General features: G+C 43.5%; 2 protein-coding genes across 28 annotated transcripts in view; both read right to left on the bottom strand.

Moving 5' to 3' along the window:
• LOC132870730 (uncharacterized) overlaps positions 1 to 1,727 on the bottom strand; it is a 29,139-nt gene extending 27,412 nt beyond the window's left edge. For all 6 annotated transcript variants that reach the window (XR_009651191.1, XM_060904550.1, XM_060904547.1 and 3 more), the window contains exon 1: positions 1,606 to 1,727. The gene's annotated coding sequence lies outside the window, so the exon portion shown is untranslated. The remainder of the gene's footprint in view (positions 1 to 1,605) is intronic.
• The window catches only part of LOC132870726 (protein NLRC5-like), a 930,547-nt gene that overhangs the window by 109,784 nt on the left and 797,594 nt on the right, over positions 1 to 23,169 (bottom strand). Inside the window, exon 48 of one of the 22 annotated variants that reach the window (XM_060904523.1) lies at positions 20,854 to 22,687. The exons of the other annotated variants lie outside the window; for them this stretch is intronic. Within the exon in view, the coding sequence (XP_060760506.1) occupies positions 22,678 to 22,687 (10 nt within the window). The 3' untranslated portion in view covers positions 20,854 to 22,677. Of the gene's footprint in view, positions 1 to 20,853; positions 22,688 to 23,169 lie in introns of those variants that run through there. 22 annotated transcript variants of the gene reach the window in all.

Here is a 23,169-nt window from a genome sequence, read left to right as displayed (position 1 = left end):
AATGTCCAGCCGAGACAGAAGGTCATTTTTAACTGAACCTTAAGTTAACTCTTAATTTTGTCACCATTTTAATAATAATACTTATAAGAATAATAAGAATAATACTTATATAACCCTAACAACTGATGCCAGGACATTGCAGCTACATTGAACCATGAAGCAACTTCTAAATATCGCTGATCCTCATTATGATTAACTGAGTCTCACATATTTTTCTAATACCTGCATTCAAATGAACACAGGATGGCCAGAGAAGTACCATAAAATAAATAATAAAACAAATCTTATTTAAAAATAATAAAATAAAAATGTAAACAAACTCAGCTAAAGTGTTCTGTATTTACATATTTGTTACCATAAATGGGAGGCTGACATGGATGCAAATGCAGTTTGAAGTTTTAATAATGAAGAGACAGGCACCCAAATAAAGTGTTTCAAAAAAGAAAAAAAGGCAAAGGTCAGGCGGTTATCAAACATCAACAATGAGACAAAACCCAAACTCATGCACCAGAATAAGAAAACAGAAATAAAGGCTTTGTACGTTCTGGTAGATGCACAAGTGGATATGGAATTGGAGTCCTTCAATATGTGTTGATTTGATTGTGAACGCGTGCACGTGTGTGTGTGTGTGTGTGTGTGTGAGATCAGAAGTCAGGTGACTGTGAGCATGACAAAGTCTGTGTGTGTTGGGAAGTGAAATCCATGGTGGCCACATTTGTGGTGTTTTCTGAGAAACAGAATGTCTTGTTGATTCTGGTGTTGATTTGACAAATTTTTAACAAACAAGACCAGAACTGATTTATATTTGTTTGTTTTAAAATTTTGATATTTACTTATTTTCTTTTTTGGAATAATTGTTTACATTTTGCTGTTAAGTGCACTTTATTAAAATTTGTTTGAAAAGGTACTTTGGCCTCAAGTGTGTTATTCTTTTTCACTGAAATTATGTAAAGATATATTAACATCAACAGGGAAACTAGTTTGTTTGCTCTGATAAGTAACTTGCAAAATAGTTTTAAAAACAAACATTAAAAAAACATGATGTTTGTGATCCAGCCTGAAAAATCTTGAAATATTTATGCCAGATCTCCCACTCCAAAATTAACCACATTAAATTGTACTTTATTTTATTTTAATTATTGAATGATCACTGTAGCTTCCCTTCTCCACATTGACTAGCAGTTTAATGATTAATTTGTGTCCAGTTCATTAAAAGTGATGTAAGATGTCCTCTTCTTATTAGATTCCCTCACTGACTGAAACTCCTCCACTTTATCAGCTTTTCTCACACACACACACACACACACACACACACACACACACACACACACACACACACACACTCTCCATTAAAGTCACGTTAAACTTCAAATTACCACATTATGTGATTAAGGGAAACAAAAAAAAAAAATGATTTCCAGTTAAATTCCCCCAAACTCTGAGTGTTTAATAGATGAGAAACTGAAGAGAGAAACTCGAATATAGAACACACAGCCGATAAACAGCAGCTTTACAGGGAAGATGATTTCAGTTCCGCAGTTTTACTGCTGTTTTTACACGAGCTCAGTCAAATACAACCACATTTCTCTCCAACACATCACTTACTTTTACTCAGCACTCCATGCTGGGCTTCATTAATCTCACCGCTTCTGCCTGGAGTTGGAGTTTTGTTTTAATTTGAATCATCTCTCCCAACAGCATCACAGCAGCGTCTCAGCTGAAAGAGAAACACTTTCACTTTCGGAAAACTGATTCACTCCAAGTGATGTGTCGTTCAGGGAATGAATCGACTCTTTGAGTCGGTTCTTTTAGAGGAATTTTAAACTGAAAATGCAAACAATGAAATTGAAATGTTTACTCGTTCAGGGAGACTCTTGATGTTTTGTTGTTCTGAAGTTACACTGCAAGTCCAGTCCACTTTAATTACCAAAAAAATAGAATAAAAATGCTGTCATTAATAATAATAATCTCACATAAAAGCTGTTTGTGAAAAGCACAACAGAAGGCAGCTGAGAAAGATTTCATATTTTATCCTGATTATCACATTGTGTTTTTGCACAGCTACAATATGGCCTCCCTCAAAATGACAAGTGTATCTGATATAATGACTAAAAAGTGGAGTATATTGAGGTTTGTTTGTTTTTTTCCTCTAAGCATAAAAAAGTCTCGAGTATTGAGACAGCTGGCTATGACACACACTTAAAAGCAAATACAGGTGTTGTTTATTAGACCTCTTCTAAATACAGCCCATTTATTTCGGTAAATCCGACACACAGTTTTATAGTAGTGATGCTCAGGTGAATCAGTCTTCGAATCATGTGTCGATTCTTAGAGTGCGTGCCAAATGAATCCCCGCTTCGAGGCGTGAATCAAGTGACATAAAACCACGTGACCGATGGATGACAAACAAGTAGATAAAGAGAACCCAGTTAAACAAATGAGACAAAAATATTATACTTGGTCATTTATTTATTGAGGAAAATGATCCAATATTAGACTACGACCCTGTAGAACAGGATAAAGCGGCTAGAGATAATGAGATGAGATGAGATTACATATCTGTGATGTGAACCTTTGCTTTCAGTATCTGGTGTGACCCCCTTTGCAGCAATAACTGCAGCTAAACGCTTGCGGTAGCTGTTGATCAGTCCTGCACACCGGCTTGGAGGAATTTTAGCCCATTCCTCCATACAGAACAGCTTCAACTCTGGGATGTTGGTGGGTTTAATTAAGGAAAATTAAGACAAGATGGCGCCAGTGTGCGTGGCCTGCCGTCTGTCTCTGCCAGCGTTGTGTGTGTTTGTGCTGTATCTGTCACTGTCAGTCTAAATGTCTACTCGTTACTGGTGTCTGATCGCCAAACACTGTTGGATATTCAAGTTTCTGCCAAAGATCTGGTGGACAAAAGTCTTTGCCCCCTTTCCTATCGGGGACCCCACCTGTGCCGCGCCTCTGCTCCATCCCTCCGGCGTAAACGCAGCGGTCGACTGGTAAGGCTGAAGGCCTGTTTGTCGCGCACTTCCAAGGTTTCTTGGATTAAGTATGGAGCGGTGCCTCACCTCGTTATTTCTCAACGCCTGGCTGGTACCTGTCGTCGGCCCGGATGAGATGCTCCAGCCCCGCGGCCCCTGCTCTCCTCGGCCTCGCTGGCGCAGGGTGAATTTGTGCAACCTCTGGCCTTTGTGTCGGGCCCCCCGGACGGTTCCTACCGTGGATCCGCCGATTCCTGCCAAATTTGGGCTCGTCAATGCTCGGTCGCTAGCGAACAAAACTTTCATCCTGAAGGATTTCTTTACTTCCCGAGGACTGGATTTTCTCTGTGTGACTGAGACGTGGCTGCTGTTGGTGAGTCCAGCGCCCTCACAGAACTTTAATCTGGGGATTGCTGCTGTTTTAACTCCCCGCGGACCGAGGAGGAGGAATAGCGACTATTTATAAAAAAGTCATTATAAATGTAAGCAACTGTCTCTGTCATCCTCCTTCACCAGCTTTGAGATGAGTTGATTTGAGCTGGCTCGCCCTCACACAGTCAGTGCGTTTACATGCACATAGAGAAAATCGAATTTCTGCCGTTGCTCGACTGAAATCGAAGTTCTAAATGGCATGGAAACATCTTAGTTCAACTGAAATTGAACCGAACTTGATTTCTCGTAATCGAGCTACACGACCTAGATTATGCGATTTCTGCCGAGCTACTTAGTGCATGTAAACCCTATCGAGCTACGTAGTCGAGCTACTTACTTCAGCACTGCCCCTTCCAGAAGTGACGAGTGACGAGACCACAAGCGGGAAACACAACAGCCTCGGTCGAAAAAAAAAAAAACAGCCTCGGTCGGCATGACACTTCACCTTAGCCGCCCACTTTATTAGGAACACTTCTGTTCGTACATACAAACTACAAACACTCTTCTTAGAGTTTAGAGTTTATTTTATTTTTAAAAGGGACAGTGTACAAATTAAACATTATCCTTGTGGTAAGGACAGATGTCTGTCCCAGGTTATAGCAGTACATGCTAATTTCCGCCTGTAGTCCCTTGGCAGGTGGATTTAATAAAAAGATAAATAAAATGTACAGGAAATGTCATCAAATCTGTCATTAGAGCAATTTGTAGTGATTTAGACCAGTAAAATTTCTTGTGAACACGGAACTGATAACTTTGTTTATACTCTTGAATAGCTCTTCTTCATGACAACAACCGGAAGTGTACCAACACGATAGGGCGTGTAGCGCCACCTGTGGCTCGGGTGCACAATGTACCTCACACAATAGCTCGATTTCCTTGTGTGCATGTCGGATTGGATTTCTCTGGCACCCCTGCTGGGACCCTTAGCTCGATTACCGACAGCAGCTCGATTTGGATGTGCATGTAAACGTACTGAGTGTTGTGTGTGTGTGTGTGTGTGGCGGTCTACAGACCTCCCAAATACAATAAGGACTTCATAAATGACTTTTCTGATTTCCTGGCTGAAATTATGCCCGAGTATGACCGTGTCCTTATTGTTGGGGATTTTAATGTTCATGTGTGTTGTCCTGATAAGCCAATGGTGAAGGACTTTCTTAACCTTAAGCTAGCAATACTGCACTCAAACCACTACTTTCTTTATATATATATATATATATATATATATATATTTAAAAAAAGCATTTGTTAGGACTAGGACTGTTTTGGCCTCTAGAGGCCGCTGTTATTTCCTTTTCATGTCGTGTTTATTTTGGCCTCTAGAGGCCGCCACTGTTCCTGTGTCTTGTGTTTGTGTTAGTCCTAATTATCTTCACCTGTGTCCTTAATTAGTTTGTCTATTTATACCCCTGAGTTCAGTCCTCTTGACGGAGTCTTTGTGCTGTTATGTTTATCTCCAGTTTCCTTTGTACTGTGTTTTTTGATCTTCTTAGCTTTTGAATTTTTGCACTTTGCTTTTCTTTTGGATTATACTCTTTGGGGTTTTTTTTGTCTTTTGTTTTGCCCTGTATATAGTGTATATAGTTTAAATAAACCTTTTGATTCTTTTTCTACTTCCGCCTCACGCCTCTGCATTTGAGTCATCCCCCTGGTGGCCTAGTGGGGGTTTGCTGGATTATCACACCAACGAACCAGGTTCGAATCCCAGCAAAACCCTAACAGAAAGACTCCGTCAAGAGGACTGAACTCAGGGGTATAAATAGACAAACTAATTAAGGACACAGGTGAAGATAATTAGGACTAACACAAACACAAGACACAGGAACAGTGGCGGCCTCTAGAGGCCAAAATAAACACGACATGAAAAGGAAATAACAGCGGCCTCTAGAGGCCAAAACAGTCCTAGTCCTAACAGCATTACGGTATTGGATAAGAAATCCAATGACTATTGCCATATTTTAATGAAATACAAATTGCTACATATGGAAAATCTTATTAAATATTCACACTCATGTTTAATGTATAAAATTATTCATGGACTTGCTCCTCCTGTACTGACCCAGTTTATAAAGGTGGTATGAACATCTACACAGAGTGCAGCTAGAGGAGATTGTGTGGTCCAGTTTAGAAAAAGTGCTTTTAGCCAGTCTGTATTTTCAATCAGGGCTGCTCGTGAGTGGAATTCCATTCCAATTGACATTAGAAATCAATCAAATTGTGCTTCTTTTAAATTTTTTTTTTTTTAAAAGTGGTTAATTAGTGGTCAAGGCTGTCAACATTAAATTTTAGTGTTTGATTTTTCTCCATGTTTGCTGCCCTGCCTGTCGATGTTTTTCTGATGCTATCTGTCATGTTGTCTTGTTAGTTTGTCGAGTATTACTGTTGTTTTTTGTGTATGTTTTTTTATTTGTGTTTGGTGTTTATGTCCTGCTTGTTTATGGCTTGTTAGTTTTTTATTGTGTCTTGTATTATAAATGTTGTTGATATTTGTTGTTGTAGCTTAATGTTGTTTTTGGTTTTGCTTGTAGTAATTGTTTGGTGTTGAGTTTGTTAGCTTGTGTGTGAATGTATTTTAGATTAGTCTTCTACTTTTTAATTTTTATTTAGATTTAGTGTTTTTTTTTTTTAGGGTGACCATTTTAACATCAGTCCAGGGACAGCAGATGCAAAGTAGCCTTTTGGTTAATTCTGGCATATTTACATTTGTTAAATGTTTTATTAATGTGCACTGTTCCTGATAACTAAACCTTTAAATAAAATAATAAATAAACCTCATTGACTCTTTTAATCTAGTACAGTCTGTTTCTGGTCCCACACAAGAACGTGGACACACACTCGATCTTGTTTTATCATATGGTTTGCCTGTGTTTAATTTGGAGATCTGTGACGCAGTGTTTTCGGACCATATGCCGGTATTGTTTGATGTTGTTGTCGCCGGTAAACCTTGCGCTGCTGCTGCCCGGTGCTGTCGCGTCATTAACCCTTCCACTGCTGCTCAGTTCTCAGCCGTTTTTAATCAGAGCTGTGTCGTTCCTGAATCAGTGTGTAACGACACGGACGAGCTGAGTTCATGGTTCCACTCCTCCTGCCAAATTGTTTTGACACTGTGGCTCCATTAAAAATCAGGCAGCCTAAAACCAAGGGCGGCTGGTGCATAAGGGCGATTGGGCGACGCACTGACAAAACGAAAAAAAAAAAGTTTTTCTTCTTTTTTAAAAACAAACTTTCACCAGTGCTGCTCGAGGCCATTTTAATCTGTCTCTGGGTATCATTGTCCAATCAGGGTGGTCTTGCTTCTAGAGTACCGTCCCTTTTGGGGCAATTTCAGTCACACTGAAAATCGCCCAAGAGTTCACTGATAGAGTCCCATGTTAATAGAGTGCTTCGAGGTCAGCGCGAACCCAGCGGCGGCCATATTGGAAGTCAAAGGTCGCTGTGTCAGTGCATTGTTGTTGTTCAGCGAAGCAAAAAGGGGTGACAATGCTGAATACGTGCATCATTGTTGGCTGTAGTAGCCGGGGGGAAAAGGGTGGCAAAAGCTTCCACAGACTCCCTAAAGTCGTGACTAACCAGGGAATTGCAGCACAGGAGAAAAGCGAGCGGAGGAGACGACAGTGGCTGGCTGCCATTAACCGATCAAATTTAGGACAACTTGACTGTATCCGGATTTGTTCTGATCACTTTGTGACAGGTAGGTTAATATTGTCTTGAATTTCATAGTTACTAAAATAAATGTGATACAAACTATTATCTTTTCTATGTACTTTCAGCAATGATTAATGGATATATTTGTCACATTAGGTAGCTTATGTCTACTGCAGTGCATTGTTGCATCAAATGGCATTTAAGATCTAGGCCTAGTAATGTTTATGTACACATGCTTTAGTTCACAAAATGGACTTGGGTGAAACACTAGATAGTTCACAAGTATGTCACATGCGGCAAAAAGCTGGGGTCAGCTTTCCATTCCTTCTCACTAACAGTGTATGGATCTACATTCCCAATGAAACGTACCTTCTCAGCATAACGCTCCCGTGCCTGCTTATCCAAACTTTCACAGTAGTGCTCCATCACTTCAGATGTCTAAATTCTTAAAAAATCCAAGCTTCTAAGCCCTCTAACGCGGAAACGAATCGGTGAATGTGTACTCTATGATGTGTACTCTATGAGCGCTCTGGAGCGAGTGACTTCCAAGATGGCCGCGCAGACCGCAGTGTTACTATTTTTAGCATCATATATTTTTTTTCTCCTGACTGACACATCTCTATGGATTCCGGGGGGGCTTGCCCTAACGTGCTTACGTCACTGCGAAGCGTGGCAAAGTTGTGTTTGATCCGCTCAGTTTCTGAGGTGAGATGGATGTGGAAAGCAATTCAGTGCGGTCCTTAAAAGAAGTTCCATTTAGTCAGCGATCAAATCAAGCTAAATTGGCAACAAAACAAGCTGGACCCCCCCCAACCAAATCTAAACATAAAACAAATTTCGACAAGGGGGGAAATCATATACTCGAGGTTTTACTTCAACATGGTCCCAGCGCAAATCCTGGCGAGCTGGCTGCAAGGACACCTCAGCGGTTTTCTGCTCCCCCTGCTTACTTTTCCACCCTGGAGGTGGCTCCACGGACAACACTGCTTGGACGGTCACTGGAGTTTCGGACATGCATCATTTCTCATCTCATCTCATTATCTCTAGCCGCTTTATCCTTCTACAGGGTCGCAGGGAAGCTGGAGCCTATCCCAGCTGACTATGGGCGAAAGGCGGGGTACACCCTGGACAAGTCGCCAGGTCATCACAGGGCTGACACATAGACACAGACAACCATTCACACTCATGGTCAATTTAGAGTCACCAGTTAACCTAACCTGCATGTCTTTGGACTGTGGGTGAAACCGGAGCACCCGGAGGAAACCCACGCGGACACAGGGAGAACATGCAAACTCCACACAGAAAGGCCCTCGCCAGCCCCAGGGCTCGAACCCAGGACCTTCTTGCTGTGAGGCGACAGCACTAACCACTACACCACCGTGCCACCCACATGCATCATTTGTCGGAGAAAATAAAAAAAAAACATGAGTCATCAAAGATTCACATGGGCAGCTGCCTGAAGTTTTCGGCTTTTGGGAGAGTGAACATCGCTACACAGCTGGATGAGGACTACAGGCTAGCAGTTCGCCGCCACAACGATGAGGTGAGCAAGAACAGGCACATATTAAACCGGCTCATCCAATGCGTGAAATTTTGTGGAGTGTTCGAGTTAGCTCTACGAGGCAAAGACGAAACTGAGGGCTCCAGTCACCGTGGTGTTTTTCTGGGTTTGGTTGACTTCGTGACTCACACACACACACAGTCACAGAATCTGTTCACTTTTGATGTTTTCAATGTGCATTTTTATATTTGCCACACTTTGCTCTGAGAGTTAGCACTTTGGTAATATCCTTGGTAAATACCAGTAATTGCAAGATCTAAAGATCCACTCATCTATTTATTCAACTGCTATTGTTATGTTAGCCAACTATTTACAATGTTTTGTTACAGTAAGTGCACTTTCCTGTTGTCCTTAAGTTGCACAGTCTGTAAAATTCTTACTGGTCATGGAGTTTGAAGTACAAAATCTATTTTCAGAACATTCTGTAGAACAGTTGACTTGCTACCTAGATCAATTTACTTCAGTCCTGTGGACATTTATGGTCCGTGTAGACATAACGGGGGAAAATTGCCCCCCCTGAAAAAAATTCAGGAGCCGCCACTGTCTAAAACTAAATGTGAACCCTGGCTAGATGACACCATAGTTAATAGAAGGGATGGTTAGGAAACCCGGCAAACTTCAAAGGACCATCCTATTGTTTCGTATTTGAGGTTGAACTGTACCGTGACGTCATCACGAGAGTGCACACTTTAACCTGGCAACAACAAACATGGCGGACGGATCTGACGACTTCTTGTTTGGGGATGATTTTGATGCTATCTTAGATATTTTATTGGAAAATTTAGAAATAGAGGAGCACTTGGGGCGGCACGGTGGTGTAGTGGTTAGCGCTGTCGCCTCACAGCAAGAAGGTCTGGGTTCGAGCCCCGGGGCCGGCGATGGCCTTTCTGTGTGGAGTTTGCATGTTCTCCCCGTGTCCGCGTGGGTTTCCTCCGGGTGCTCCGGTTTCCCCCACAGTCCAAAGACATGCAGGTTAGGTTAACTGGTGACTCTAAATTGACCGTAGGTGTGAATGTGAGTGTGAATGGTTGTCTGTGTCTATGTGTCAGCCCTGTGATGACCTGGCGACTTGTCCAGGGTGTACCCCGCCTTTCACCCGTAGTCAGCTGGGATAGGCTCCAGCTTGCCTGCGACCCTGTAGAAGGATAAAGCGGCTAGAGATAATGAGATGAGATGAGATGAGAGGAGCACTTTACGAACTCAGTCGATGATGTGAGTATGAAATTTGTGAATTTGCGTGAAAGTTGAGCCACGCGACTGCCCAGACTAAACTCGACTAAACTTGAACTTGATCTCTTGTGGTCTAGATATCAACCAAAAATACAAGTTCATGCCTAAGATCAAGGTTTTTTTTTTAAACATTTGCACCTGAACTCTCGTTTTCATGTAGTTTTAGATCAGAAACCTTGTTTGAACATCTTTCGTTGTTTTGTTATGGCCATGCTTTAATGCATTGGTCTCTCTTGTTTGGCAGGTTCAATCGACAGAAATACTTTGTAATGATTGTGGGGAAAAATACCAGACCAGACATAGTTAATAGAGGCTTGTTAGAGGTTTCATGGCTTCTCTTAGGCATTTTCAGCTTAGGCACAGCGCCAAATATGGGTTTCTTTTTTGTTAGTTTTTCGGAGTGAACTACAAAAAAGCAAAAGAAAAAAACAATTAAGACAGGAATATTTTGAGAAAACAGTTCAAAAGAAAGAAAAAAATTAAAGTAAAGGGAAGCTCAACTAAAGCTTAGCGTTGTACAGTCTCAAACCGGTGCCCGGAGACTCACTGATCAATAACAAACAATAACTGAATACTGACATATTTCAGCATCTTCAGGCGCAAAACGCTTCTCACAGGTGTAGACTGTATCCCTTTTGATCTGTTCTCTAAAATCTTGGTCTACTTCTCTTGTCTTCTTTAGCTCACCAAGCCATTCCTCTCGCCATTTCTTATGAGCTTCATCGCTCGCCAACAGCAGCTTAAAAACGCCGATTCCTTTGGTTCTTCTGCAAGAACCACAACCAAAAACCGCACAATTTCGGCCTGGCATTTCTGGAAACTTGAATAAAGGCTTGCTAAAGTAAAGAAATCTAGGAAAATATCGCTCGCTTGAAATACTACTCACTCGGTTCTATCGGTCTATAAACTAGTGTGCACTCTCAGGGTCACGTGATCAAGCCTAAACCATAACAAAGAGTTATCCCTTTGAAGTTTGCCGGCTTTCCTAACCACTCCCCTCTATTAACTATGACGACACTACCCGTGCTGTCAGACGCCAGTGCCGTAGAGCTGAGCGCAAGTGGAAGAGAGACAAACTGCAAGTGTCTTTTCAAATGTTAAGAGTGTGCTGGCGTAACTATCAGATAACTGTGAAAGCTGCTAAAACTAAAAATTTCTCTGAGATTATTCTGTCAAGCTGTCATAAGCCTCGTGTTCTCTTTAAGACTATCGACTCCGTTCTTAATGCTCCGCAGACCGTCGGTATTGAGGCTTCGCCTGCTGTTTGTGAAGACTTTCTTCACTTTTTTTATTGACAAGGTTGCTGGCACTAGGGCTCTAATCTCACCTTCTGCATATGACCCTTCAGTCTCTGTCCCCTGCTCAGCTGTCTTTGATAGGTTTGAGTCTGTGACTCTGTCAGATTTACAGGACACTGTTGGTCATTTAAAGCCCTCAGGCTCAATGATGCTGTCCCCTCTCGACTATTTAAAGAGGTTTTTCCTACTGTGGGTCCATCCGTGCTTGCAGTTATTAACAGCAGTTTGTCCTCAGGTGTAGTCCCTAAAAACTTTAAACATGCAGTAGTGCAACCTTTAATTAAAACAATAGGTTTAGATTCTGCAGTTTTGGCTAATTATAGGCCTATTTCCAAACTGCCCTTCCTTTCAAAACTCCTCGAAAAGACAGTCTACAATCAATTAATGTCCTTTCTGGAGGAGCACAATATTCTTGAGGTTTTCCAATCTGGTTTTAAATCACTGCACAGCACAGAATCGGCTCTTTTAAGAGTTTTTAATGATATTCTTTTAACTTGTGATTCTGGTGAATGTGCTGTTCTTGTACTTTTAGACCTAACTGCTGCATTTGACACTGTAGACCATGACATTTTAATTTCACGTTTGGCGCAGTGGGTGGGCATCAGTCAGAGCCGGCCCGTGGCATAGGCAATATAGGCAAATGCTAAGGGCGCTGCGTCCATCCAGGGGCGCAGAAACGGGGGGAGAAAAATTATGACTTCCACTATTCTGAAAACGAGTCAGCATTATAATGTCTTAGCCTAATTTAATTGTACAGCAAAGCATGTAGTCAGGGTGCGATTTGTCAAAAAAAGCGGGGTGTGGTGGTGGTTGTTAATCATGAAACAATAAGCGCTTAACAGTGGTTCGCCCTGTCTATAGTGTGTCTTCGGGCGCGCAAGTGCGCATCCGCGGCTATTCTCTGTTTTGGCCATGTAATCATAGCCGGCGATTGCTATAGGCGACCTAGGCAATTGCCTAGAGCGCAAAGTGTGCCCAGGGGCGCCAAGGGCGACCAAAACCCCACCAAAAAGGAGGGATGGAGTTATTGAATGGAGATGTTACCAAGTGCATCAGTGGTGTACAGTGTTTTCAACCACTGTGCTGCCGAACTCTAGTACCGCAGAACACTAGTGTGCCGTGAGAGATCACCAAGTGTACCGTGGAAAATTATGGAATGACTGTATATTGTAAATATTGGCAACAGCGTTTTAGTTTCAGTCAACATTTTCTATTGGTGATGTGCCTTGAGATTTTTTCTTTGAAAAAAGTGCGCCCTGGCTCAAAAAGGTTGAAAAACAAGTGTAGCCTACGCAGTAGTGGTCGGTGATTTCCTTATGCCTACTAAAAATGCACAATGATAGGTTATAAGGGGGGCGGGGGGAGCGGTGTTCATCGGGGAATGAGAATGGCTATCCACTGCAAAAAGTAGCCCAGACTACAAGTGCTTAAATGAAGAAATCCAAACTCTCGGGTGCGCAAGGGCGCAAACGAAGGCTACAGGAAGAAACAAATAGAGCCAAGTATAGAGGTAAGTCTGATCTAATCTCTCATATCAACCATTATAGTGGCAAATTAATATTTTAGACGCCTGAATCAATGTCTGCCTAGCTAACTAGATGCAAACAGCAATAGACTTCAATAACAAAGTACCAATAATAGCACTTTTGTTTGAAAATATAGCCCATTGATGTCCTAACAGGGTGCTTAAGTTTGCACAATTTAGAACTGTAGAATTTTTTATTCATTTAATTTGTTAATTCTTCAGAGATGACTTAACTTTTAATAGCAAAAAAGAAACTAAAAATTTCTTGTTTATTGTCCATGCACTACACTTTGAACAGGGTGCGGAAGAGTTTTTGCCCATTATATGGAGATATGTATTGAATTTGTGTGGTCATTTTACTTTGTGACACTTTGTTAATAATGATAACAATAATGAAAAAGATAAAAATGACTTGTTTATTGTCCATGCACCGTACATTGTTTAATAGTAATAGAATAGAGTGACCCCTCCTAGAACTGCCACCTTATTGTGGTGGAGGGGTTTGTGTGCTTGAATGATCCTAGGAGCTATGTTGTCGGGGGCATTATGCCCCTGTTAGGGTTTCCCAAGGCAGACAGGTCCTAGGTGACAGGCCAGACCAAGAGCAGTTCACCAAAAAACCCCTATGGAGAAAAAATCCAGGACCGTGACGTCGCCCGGTAGGACGCAGCCGGGGCCCCACCCTGGAGCCAGGCCCGGGGTTGGGGCTCGTATGCGAGCGCTTGGTGGTCGGGCCTTTGCCCATGGGGCCCGGCCGGGCTCAGCCCGAAGAGGCGACGTGGGCCCGACCTCCTGTGGGTTCACCACCCACAGAGGTAGCAGTAGGGGTTTGGTGCAGTGTGGATTGGGTGGCAGTCGAAGGCAGGGGCCTCGACGACCTGACCCCCGGACACAGCGGCTGGCTGTTGGGACATGGAATGTCACTTCGCTGGGGGGGAAGGAGCCTGAGCTTGTGCGGGAGGTTGAGAGGTACCGGCTAGAGATAGTCGGGCTCACCTCCACGCACAGCTTGGGCTCTGGAACCCAGCTCCTCGAGAGGGGCTGGACTTTCCACTTCTCTGGAGTCGCCCATGGTGAGCGGCGGCGGGCTGGTGTGGGCTTCCTTATAGCTCCCCAGCTCAGCCGCCATGTGTTGGAGTTTACCCCAGTGAACGAGAGGGTCGCCTCTCTGCGCCTTCGGATTGGGGAGAGGGCTCTTGCTGTTGTTTGTGCCTACGGGCCAAATAGCAGTATAGAGTATCCGGCCTTCTTGGAGTCCCTGGGAGAGGTACTGAGGGGTGCTCAGACTGGGGACTCCATTGTGCTACTGGGGGACTTCAATGCTCACGTGGGCGATGACAGTGACACCTGGAGGGGCGTGGTTGGGAGGAACGGCCTCCCCGATCTGAACCCGAGTGGTGTTTTGTTATTGGACTTCTGTGCTAGTCACAGTTTGTCCATAACGAACACCATGTTCGAGCATAGGGGTGTCCATAAGTGCACGTGGCACCAGGACACCTTAGGTCGGAGGTCGATGATCGACTTTGTAGTCGTGTCATCTGATCTCCGACCCTATGTCTTGGACACTCGGGTGAAGAGAGGGGCTGAGTTGTCAACTGATCACCACCTGGTGGTGAGTTGGATCCGCTGGCGGAGGAGGAAGCTGGACAGACCTGGCAGGCCCAAACGTATGGTGAGGGTCTGCTGGGAACGTCTGGCCGAGCACTCTGTTGGGGAGGTCTTTAACTCCCACCTCCGGGAGAGCTTTTCCCAGCTTCCGAGGGAGGCGGGGGACATTGAGTCTGAGTGGACCATGTTCTCTACCTCCATTGTGGACGCAGCTGTTCGGAGCTGTGGCCGCAAGGTCTCCGGTGCCTGTCGTGGCGGCAATCCCCGAACCCGGTGGTGGACACCGGAAGTAAGGGATGCCGTCAAGCTGAAGAAGGAGTCCTATCGGGCCATGTTGACCTCCGGGACTCCTGAGGCAGCCGACGGGTATCGGCAGGCCAGGCGTGCTGCAGCTCGGGCAGTTGCGGAGGCAAAAACTCGGAACTGGGAGGAGTTCGGGGAGGCCATGGAGAAGGACTATCGGTCGGCCTCGAAGAAATTCTGGCAAACCGTCCGGCGCCTCAGGAGGGGGAAGCAGTACTCTGCCAACACTGTTTACAGTGCGGGTGGGGAGCTGTTGACCTCGACTGGGGACATTGTCGGGCGGTGGAAGGAATACTTTGAGGATCTCCTCAATCCCACCGTCATGTCTTCCACTGAGGAGACGGAGGCTGATGACTCAGAGGTGGACTCGTCCATTACCCAAGCCGAAGTCACTGAGGTGGTTTGCAAGCTCCTCGGTGGCAAGGCACCGGGGGTGGATGAGATCCGCCCTGAGTATCTCAAGTCTCTGGATGTTGTGGGGCTGTCTTGGTTGACACGCCTCTGCAACATCGCGTGGCGGTCGGGGACAGTGCCTCTGGAGTGGCAGACTGGGGTGGTGGTCCCTCTTTTTAAGAAAGGGGACCGGAGAGTGTGCTCCAATTATAGGGGAATCACACTTCTCAGCCTCCCAGGGAAAGTTTACTCCAGGGTACTGGAGAGGAGAATTCGACCGATAGTCGAACCTCGGATCCAGGAGGAACAATGCGGTTTTCGTCCTGGTCGCGGAACACTGGACCAGCTCTATACCCTTCATAGGGTGCTCGAGGGTTCATGGGAGTTTGCCCAACCAGTCCACATGTGCTTTGTGGATCTGGAGAAGGCATTCGACCGTGTCCCCCGTGGTATTCTGTGGGGGGTGCTTCGGGAGTATGGGGTTCGGGGCTCTTTGCTAAGGGCTGTCCGGTCCCTGTACGAACGGAGCAGGAGTCTGGTTCGCATTGCCGGCAGTAAGTCAGACCTGTTCCCAGTGCATGTTGGACTCCGTCAGGGCTGCCCTTTGTCACCGGTTCTGTTCATAATTTTTATGGACAGAATTTCTAGGCGCAGCCAGGGGCCGGAAGGAATCCTGTTTGGGAACCACAGGATTTCATCTCTGCTTTTTGCGGATGATGTTGTCCTGTTGGCTTCTTCAAACCAGGACCTTCAGCATGCACTGGGGCGGTTTGCAGTCGAGTGTGAAGCGGCTGGGATGAGAATCAGCACCTCCAAGTCCGAGGCCATGGTTCTCGACCGGAAAAGGGTGGCTTGCCCTCTCCAGGTTGGTGGAGAAGTCCTGCCTCAAGTGGAGGAGTTTAAGTATCTCGGGATCTTGTTCACGAGTGAGGGAAGGATGGAGCGTGAGATCGACAGGCGGATCGGTGCAGCCTCCGCAGTGATGCGGTCGCTTTACCGGTCCGTCGTGGTGAAGAAGGAGCTGAGCCAAAAGGCGAAGCTCTCAATTTACCGGTCGATCTACGTTCCGACTCTCACCTATGGTCATGAGCTTTGGGTAATGACAGAAAGAACAAGATCGCGGATACAAGCGGCTGAAATGAGTTTCCTTCGCAGGGTGGCTGGGCGCTCCCTTAGAGATAGGGTGAGAAGCACAGTCACTCGGGAGGAGCTCGGAGTAGAGCCGCTGCTCCTCCACATCGAGAGGAACCAGCTGAGGTGGCTCGGGCATCTTTTTCGGATGCCTCCTGGACGCCTCCCTGGGGAGGTGTTCCAGGCATGTCCCCCCGGGAGGAGGCCCCGGGGAAGACCCAGGACACGCTGGAGGGACTATGTCTCTCGGCTGGCCTGGGAACGCCTCGGTGTTCTTCCCGAGGAGCTGGCCGAGGTGTCTGGGGAAAGGGAAGTTTGGGCTTCCATGCTTAGACTGCTGCCTCCGCGACCCGGTCCTGGATAAGCGGAAGAAGACGAGACGAGACGAGAATAGAGTGATTAGATTAAAGTGTTATTTAGATGTTATTAGAGGGGTTTTTTTCTGGGGGGCGCCAAAACTCAATCTCGCCTAGGGCAGCCAAAGACCTAGAGCCGGCCCTGGCATCACTGGCATAGCACTGGAGTGGTTCAGGTCGTACTTGGCAGATCGAACTTTCTGTGTGAGCCTTGGTGACTCTGTATCCTCCTCCGTCATGTGGTGTCCCGCAGGGCTCAGTCTTAGGCCCTCTTCTCTTTGTACCTGCTCCTGCTTGGTTCTGTACTTAGGAAGCATGGTATTTCATTGTTATGCGGATGACACTCAGGTCTATATGCCTCTTAAAAAGAATCAAGCATTCTCTGTAAGACCCTTACTTGAATGTCTTGATGACATAAAGGCCTGGATGGCTCTAAATTTTTTTTAAATGTTAACAAAAAGAAGACAGAAGTGATTGTTTTTGGTGGCAGCTCCGAGACCCTCTGTCTAGATCTAAGTTCCTTGGCTCAATACCTAAAATCCAACATTACTAACTTGGGAGTTAAGGTGGACTCTGACCTCAGACTTGACAATCGGATCAAGACAGTTGTGAAGTCGTTTTTATCAACTGAGGCAGCTCGCCAAAATAAAGCCAATTCTTTCAAAGCAGCACTTTGAGACAGTAATCCATGCCTTTGTCACCACATGGCTGGATTACTGCAATGCACTTTATGTGGGGGTTAGTGGGTCCTCCATTAACCGTCTTCAGATGGTACAAAATGCTGCTGCACGTCTTTTAATTGGCACATGCAAACATGACCACATTTCCCCCATTTTAGCCTCACTCCACTGGTTGCCTATACATTTTAGGATTCATTACCTCCACCAAGGAGGTTATGTTTTTGGTAGCGTTGGTTTGTTTGCTTGTTTGTTTGTCTGTTAGCAACATTACGGAAAAAGTTATGAACAGATTGCTCTGAAATTTTTTCCAGAGGTGTGACTGGGCACAAGTAACAATCCATTAAATTTTGGCGGTGATCCGGATCACCTTCTGGATCCAGGATTTTTTTAAAGGATTCTTTATCATTGCGAGATGAGCTGTTTGGCGGAGGTCTACGCTCTGAGTGCTTTTCTACTTTTAAAATTCTTTTATTTGCTTTCAAATCTCTCAATGGTCTCGCCCCTCCCTACCTCTCTGAATTGCTGCTCTCTCAGGTCAGCTGATCAGCTGCTCCTGAGGGTGCCAAAAACTAAGCGCAAGCTCAGAGGGGACCGTGTTTTCACTGTGGCAGCCCCTAAATTGTGGAATGATCTGCCTCTGCACGTTAGACAAGCATCTTCCTTGTCTGTTTTTAAATCCCTTCTTAAGACCCATCTCTTTTCCATGGCCTTTGACACCCTGTAAGATGTTGATTTTATTTTATTTATCTTTTTTATTTTATTGTTTTGTTTTATTATATATCTTTTTATTGATGTTTTATGTCTTTTAATTTATCTTGTATTTACCATTGTATCATGTACAGCACTTTGGTACCTCCTGGTTGTTTTTAAAGTGCTTTATTAATAAAGCTGGATTGGATTGGATAATAATGGTATTACTGCAACCACAGTTGTGTTTAGTGAGTAGTAGGAAGCAAAGTGCTTGTGAATCTGGACAGAAGAGCCTCTGGGACTGATAATTATATGGGACTTATAATTATGTGGGATTTGTGTCCTTGTGGGACTGGACTGAAAAATCTTACTGATTTTTATTAAGGAACAGAATTTTCTCTACAATTTAAAAAAAAAAAAAAAAAACAATTTCACCCACCTTTGAAAAAACAAGCACATTTGCAGGGACCAGAAGAGGCTGGGGTACACAAACATCTCAAAGCAAGGAGATAATGTATATATTTAGGCACTGCCTAAAAAGGGAGCCATTTAAATGCAGATTTATTATATTTAGTTGATCTTACATCCAGTTTGATAGTTGTAGAATAAAAAAAAAAATGTTGCAGTTTAAAGTGCATATCCTGGTCCAATTTTGGGTTTTTTTTAAATATGAAAGTATGTCCTTTTACACACTCATCCAGAAGGGTAATTTTGCCCAAGGCCATCTGTCTACAGCAGAAAAAAATAAAATAAAATGCGTCTGGAAAAATCCCAATGGAGTCTGGAGCCAGATTTGTGACTTCACCTGCGGAAGCGCCAGCAGGCTGTGCGAGCTTTGCACGGTTTCAGTGCACAGCCTGTGTAGACCAAGCGCTCCCATTTCTCTCTCATTGTCCGGTCTTTTGGGAAACGATGAGTACTAATCCCATCAAGATCGGTGTTGCTACACCCTCCCAAGATACATCTGTTAACCATATTAATAATTGCGTGATAACGAAGAAACTTGCAGAAAACCACCAGGTTGTTTTCTCAAACAAACCAGCGCTGACGTAGGATTCAAAAGGAGGCGTCCCACATGCGACGTCACGAAAATCAATGTTTGCCAGGAAATCCAAATGCCAAGTTTTTTCAGAGGTGGACCAATTCACCTCAAATGGCTTGATTTCAACTGAATTTTTCTGGCATTGCGCAAGGTAAAAAAAATTGTGCGAGATGTGACAGATACTTGACCAAAGTTTAATATAAAATAGGAGAATTACATTGGACTTGCTCCTGAATTTACCCGCGATATGCACTTTAACAAGCCCGAATCATGGCACGTCACTTCCGGATATCTAGAACTCGACAACTGAGATGAACCAATAGCATCACACTTGTTCTGTGAGGCCTTGTTTATCATCGGTCACGTGGTTTTATGCAACTTGATGCATACCTCAAAGTGGTTTTGAATCCTCAGAATCATCTGATCATTACTGGTTCTCACAACAGTCATCGTCATCCTTGTTATTATTAAGGTTAGGTTAATGTGGGGCAGCCTTGAGCTGAAGTGCCCTTGAGCAAGGTACCCAACAGCCCTGACTGTTCCCCGGGCGCTGTAGTGTGGCTGCCCACTGCTCTGGGTGTGTGCGCGTGTGTTTTCACTGCTTCAGATGGGTTAAATGCAGAGGATGAATTTCACTGTGCTTGAAGTGTGCATGTGACAAAGGTTTCTTCTTCTCGTCTATTATCTTCACCATCATCTTTAACAATGTCGTTGTCGCTGCGATCATCATCACTGCTTACTTTGAAATACAATTCTGATCCCATGTAATACTGAAAGACAAACAAATCCCAAAAATAAATGCCATGTGCCGATCACAGCAAGTGCCCTGATGTGCCCCACCAGACGTTCAAGTTAAAAATAAAACTTGATCAAACAATTTAGCAATTTTAAAAAGTTATGATGCTGGTAAAAATAGGTTTACCTGAATGCAACCATTTGCACTGAAACCGGATATCCGGCCATGATGTAACTGGATCACAAGTATGTCGTTTGCCTTCATAATACAGAGCCATCAAATAACGACTTCTAATTCTTAAAAAAAAAAAAAAATCCCTGGGTGCCACTACTCTCGGTGTGCGCACGTGCGTGTGTTCACTGCTTCAGCAGGGTTAAATACAGAGAAAGAACTTCACTGTGCTGTAATGTATATGTGACAAAAGCTTTTAATTCTAAAAACCCAATCAAATTTTCTGTAACCGTGTGACTTCTACTGGCAACAAAATCTGTGAATCAAATCAACGGACTTCATTTTTATGACATTTAAATCTCACTTCGCAAGATAACGCATACGTGGTACTGACACAGATACTATTAAACAATGGCTGCTGTCATAGCAACACAATTCTTGTCATCTTAAAAAAAAATTAAAATAAATCTTTTTTTCTCAGTGAATAAAAACAAACAAAAGCATATATCACATAAAAATACGATTGGATTCAGGCCTGGAATTTCATCATTTTAGGGGCAAGGCCAGTTGGCCTTTCGTGCTGTCAATTTTTTGAGGGCACAAAGGCCAAAAGCCAGGGCACCAAGGCCATAAAATAAAACAATGATTTTAAGTTCACATCTATAATGAATTTAATTTAAGGACCAATGACTCTTCTGAGGAAGATTGGAGTCTCAGTCGAAACTATCAAGCAGATAAAGAAACATCTCCTACACTATTATATCTGAAGATAAGAAAATATTGAACACATGAAAACTTATCAATCCATCACTCACTTCAAAAATTGTAAAACTTATTAAACCTATATCCTCCCATAATTTTTGTTCAATTGACACCGAATGTGCAAGAGCATCTTCAGACTGTACTACTACGCAGATTTTTGATTAATCAAAATTGAGCCTGGAGTCCATCAAAATGTTTGACTGTAAATGGAACATATGCTAGCATGCAGGCTACTGATTAACCCATAAGAGCCCAGACCGATTTCTCAATCAAGGAAAATTATTGAGGAAATAAAATGAACTAAATAGACGACAAAGAAAACATTTCTGACCTTTTATTTTTTAAAATAGCACTTTCATGTCTCAAGATCTGAAATATTAAATTGCAAATTTGCAGAACACTGCAACACTATTACACTGTTAACCCCAAAGTTCATTCTCTGCAAACAGTTTGAGTAAATACCACTTTTAAAGATTAGTTTTATTGTATTACTTAAACAGTATGAGTATATGAAGAGTATATGAGACAGTCATTGGGTTACTCATTTTTGTAATTTAAACAAACTTAAACTGTCATGTTTTGCCTCAGGCCACAGTGCTGCCCTGTTGTGATTGGCTCAAAACAAGTCTGTGCTTGCTTGGCATAATTATTACTGGGGGTAAATGAATAAAAGTAAATGTTAATGTTGTAATGACGCCAAAAACAATGAGATAAAATCTCTTGCGATGGTGATCTCGTCAAGATGGCAGCAGTTACACTTCGGTTAAAACAGCAAAAAGAAACGTACAATACTAGTAACAAAACAATGCTAACTGCATAGATTAAAAAAGTGGCTATGAACAGACAACAGCACAAATCACGTATCATATTACGGCAGGAACAAGCAGTAGGAACATCCATGACCTTACGCTTAAAGCTCGACAAAGGAAAAACTTGACAGCAAGCTAATTAGCATTTGTTAGCGGCTACAGTCGGTACTCGGCACGTTAAAAGTGAGTCAGCGTTGTAACGACATAACGTTACTGTACAAGCAATGCTTATTTAACGGTAACAAACTTAAGCCCTATATGTTGAAATTCCTCTCTTATTCATTCATTAATTTATCACACAGTCTTACCTCAGTCAACTTCTTCCCTCCTTCTGTAAAAATTCAACGTCTCAGACGTGGACACAAGTGGGCGAGGGATGCGTTTGATTAAGTCTCCTGGTTGGCTGGTGATAGATTGGTGTCATTATAGCACGTCTGAGCAGTTCATGCCAGGCTCGAGTCCGAGCTACCACTGATGAGTTGCCCAATAAGAATCCAGAATGTCATCAAAAGACGTATTTTTTTCTCAATAGACGCAGGTGATGTTAAAGCCTATTGGCAGTCACGAGGCAGACTACAAAAGCGCAAAACCGCAGGGCATCAAGGCCACTGTGGCCTTACGGCAGATACTTTTTTCCAAGGGCACGAGGCCAAATTGAGAGGGCAGGAGGGCTGTGGCCCTGGTGAAATTACCGCCCTGATTGGATTTATTGCTACACCCAAACACTTGACACTCTGTCATCTTTAGGGTTGTTTACAACAGTTTAGAAGCGATATACAGCCGCTTGGTCTTAGCTTCAGTAAGTCGTGTGGCGAGTAAGTGACGTCACAATCTCGGATTCTCTGATGTAATCTATACTCAGAGCGTGACATCTGAACCTCGGAGAGAGGGAGGGTTTTGGATAGCTTTAGAGTCGAGTTCTGTAATGAAGTCACAGATCGCCTCAGTATAGATTTAATTTCCTGTAACTATTAATATTTAGGAACATTATATTTAGCCTAACATGTGTGCAAGAATATTTTAACACTTCACTTTTAATCTTGACATATTCTGTTAAATTTACACAATTTGAGAGTTAATAAATATACAATTTATACAGGTGTTCCTAATAAAGTGATCAGCGAGTATATTAAATTCCAAAAGACAAAGTGATAAATGTGCCTTGTAGTGAGTCTCCTCGGGGCTTCCTCAGATTAACTCCCCAAATGCCGATCCTGTCAGGTGAGAATCCCACCAACGTGTTAGAACTAAATGACTGACATGTTTATGAATGTGTTGTCTGTTCCCCAATATGGAAATGCAGGAACACCAGAGTCTTCATCTCACACACAGATGTTCACCACAACCTGGGGAAAAAAAAAATTTAATTCAGTCTTCTATAAGATTTGAGTTCGAATATTTAGCTCCAACAAACGAGAACTTCCACAAGATCTCACAGGAAAGTGAGCAGATGTTTCCCATCACATCACTGCTCTTATCCAATCACAGGCTTTGGAGCTTTTTAAACAGTAACTAACACTGCGGTGGGTTTGATCTCTTGTTCTACATGTAGATTTAAGTGCAGACTTTAAGAAGAAGCCGAGGTGAATTTTACAGGAACGACAGAAGACACGGTGTGGAGGTGGAGAGCAGGAAGGAGTGTCAGAGTGAGTAAAGTGGCTCCTTAAATCACATATTTGTGGCAGTGTGGCATTAAAGATGATCATTTTACTGAGTTTTGAGGAGAGTTGAGAAGAAAGTGTGCTGCTGATCAGAAACAGGGAAAAGCCGGGATCATCTTATTCAGACAAAAGCAGCAGGATGAAGTCAGAGACAGCAGGGTGTCACA

Source organism: Neoarius graeffei, chromosome 22 (genome assembly GCF_027579695.1).
Source record: "Neoarius graeffei isolate fNeoGra1 chromosome 22, fNeoGra1.pri, whole genome shotgun sequence".
Taxonomy (NCBI): Eukaryota; Metazoa; Chordata; class Actinopteri; order Siluriformes; family Ariidae; genus Neoarius; species Neoarius graeffei.
This window is presented reverse-complemented; position numbering and strand designations above follow the sequence as displayed.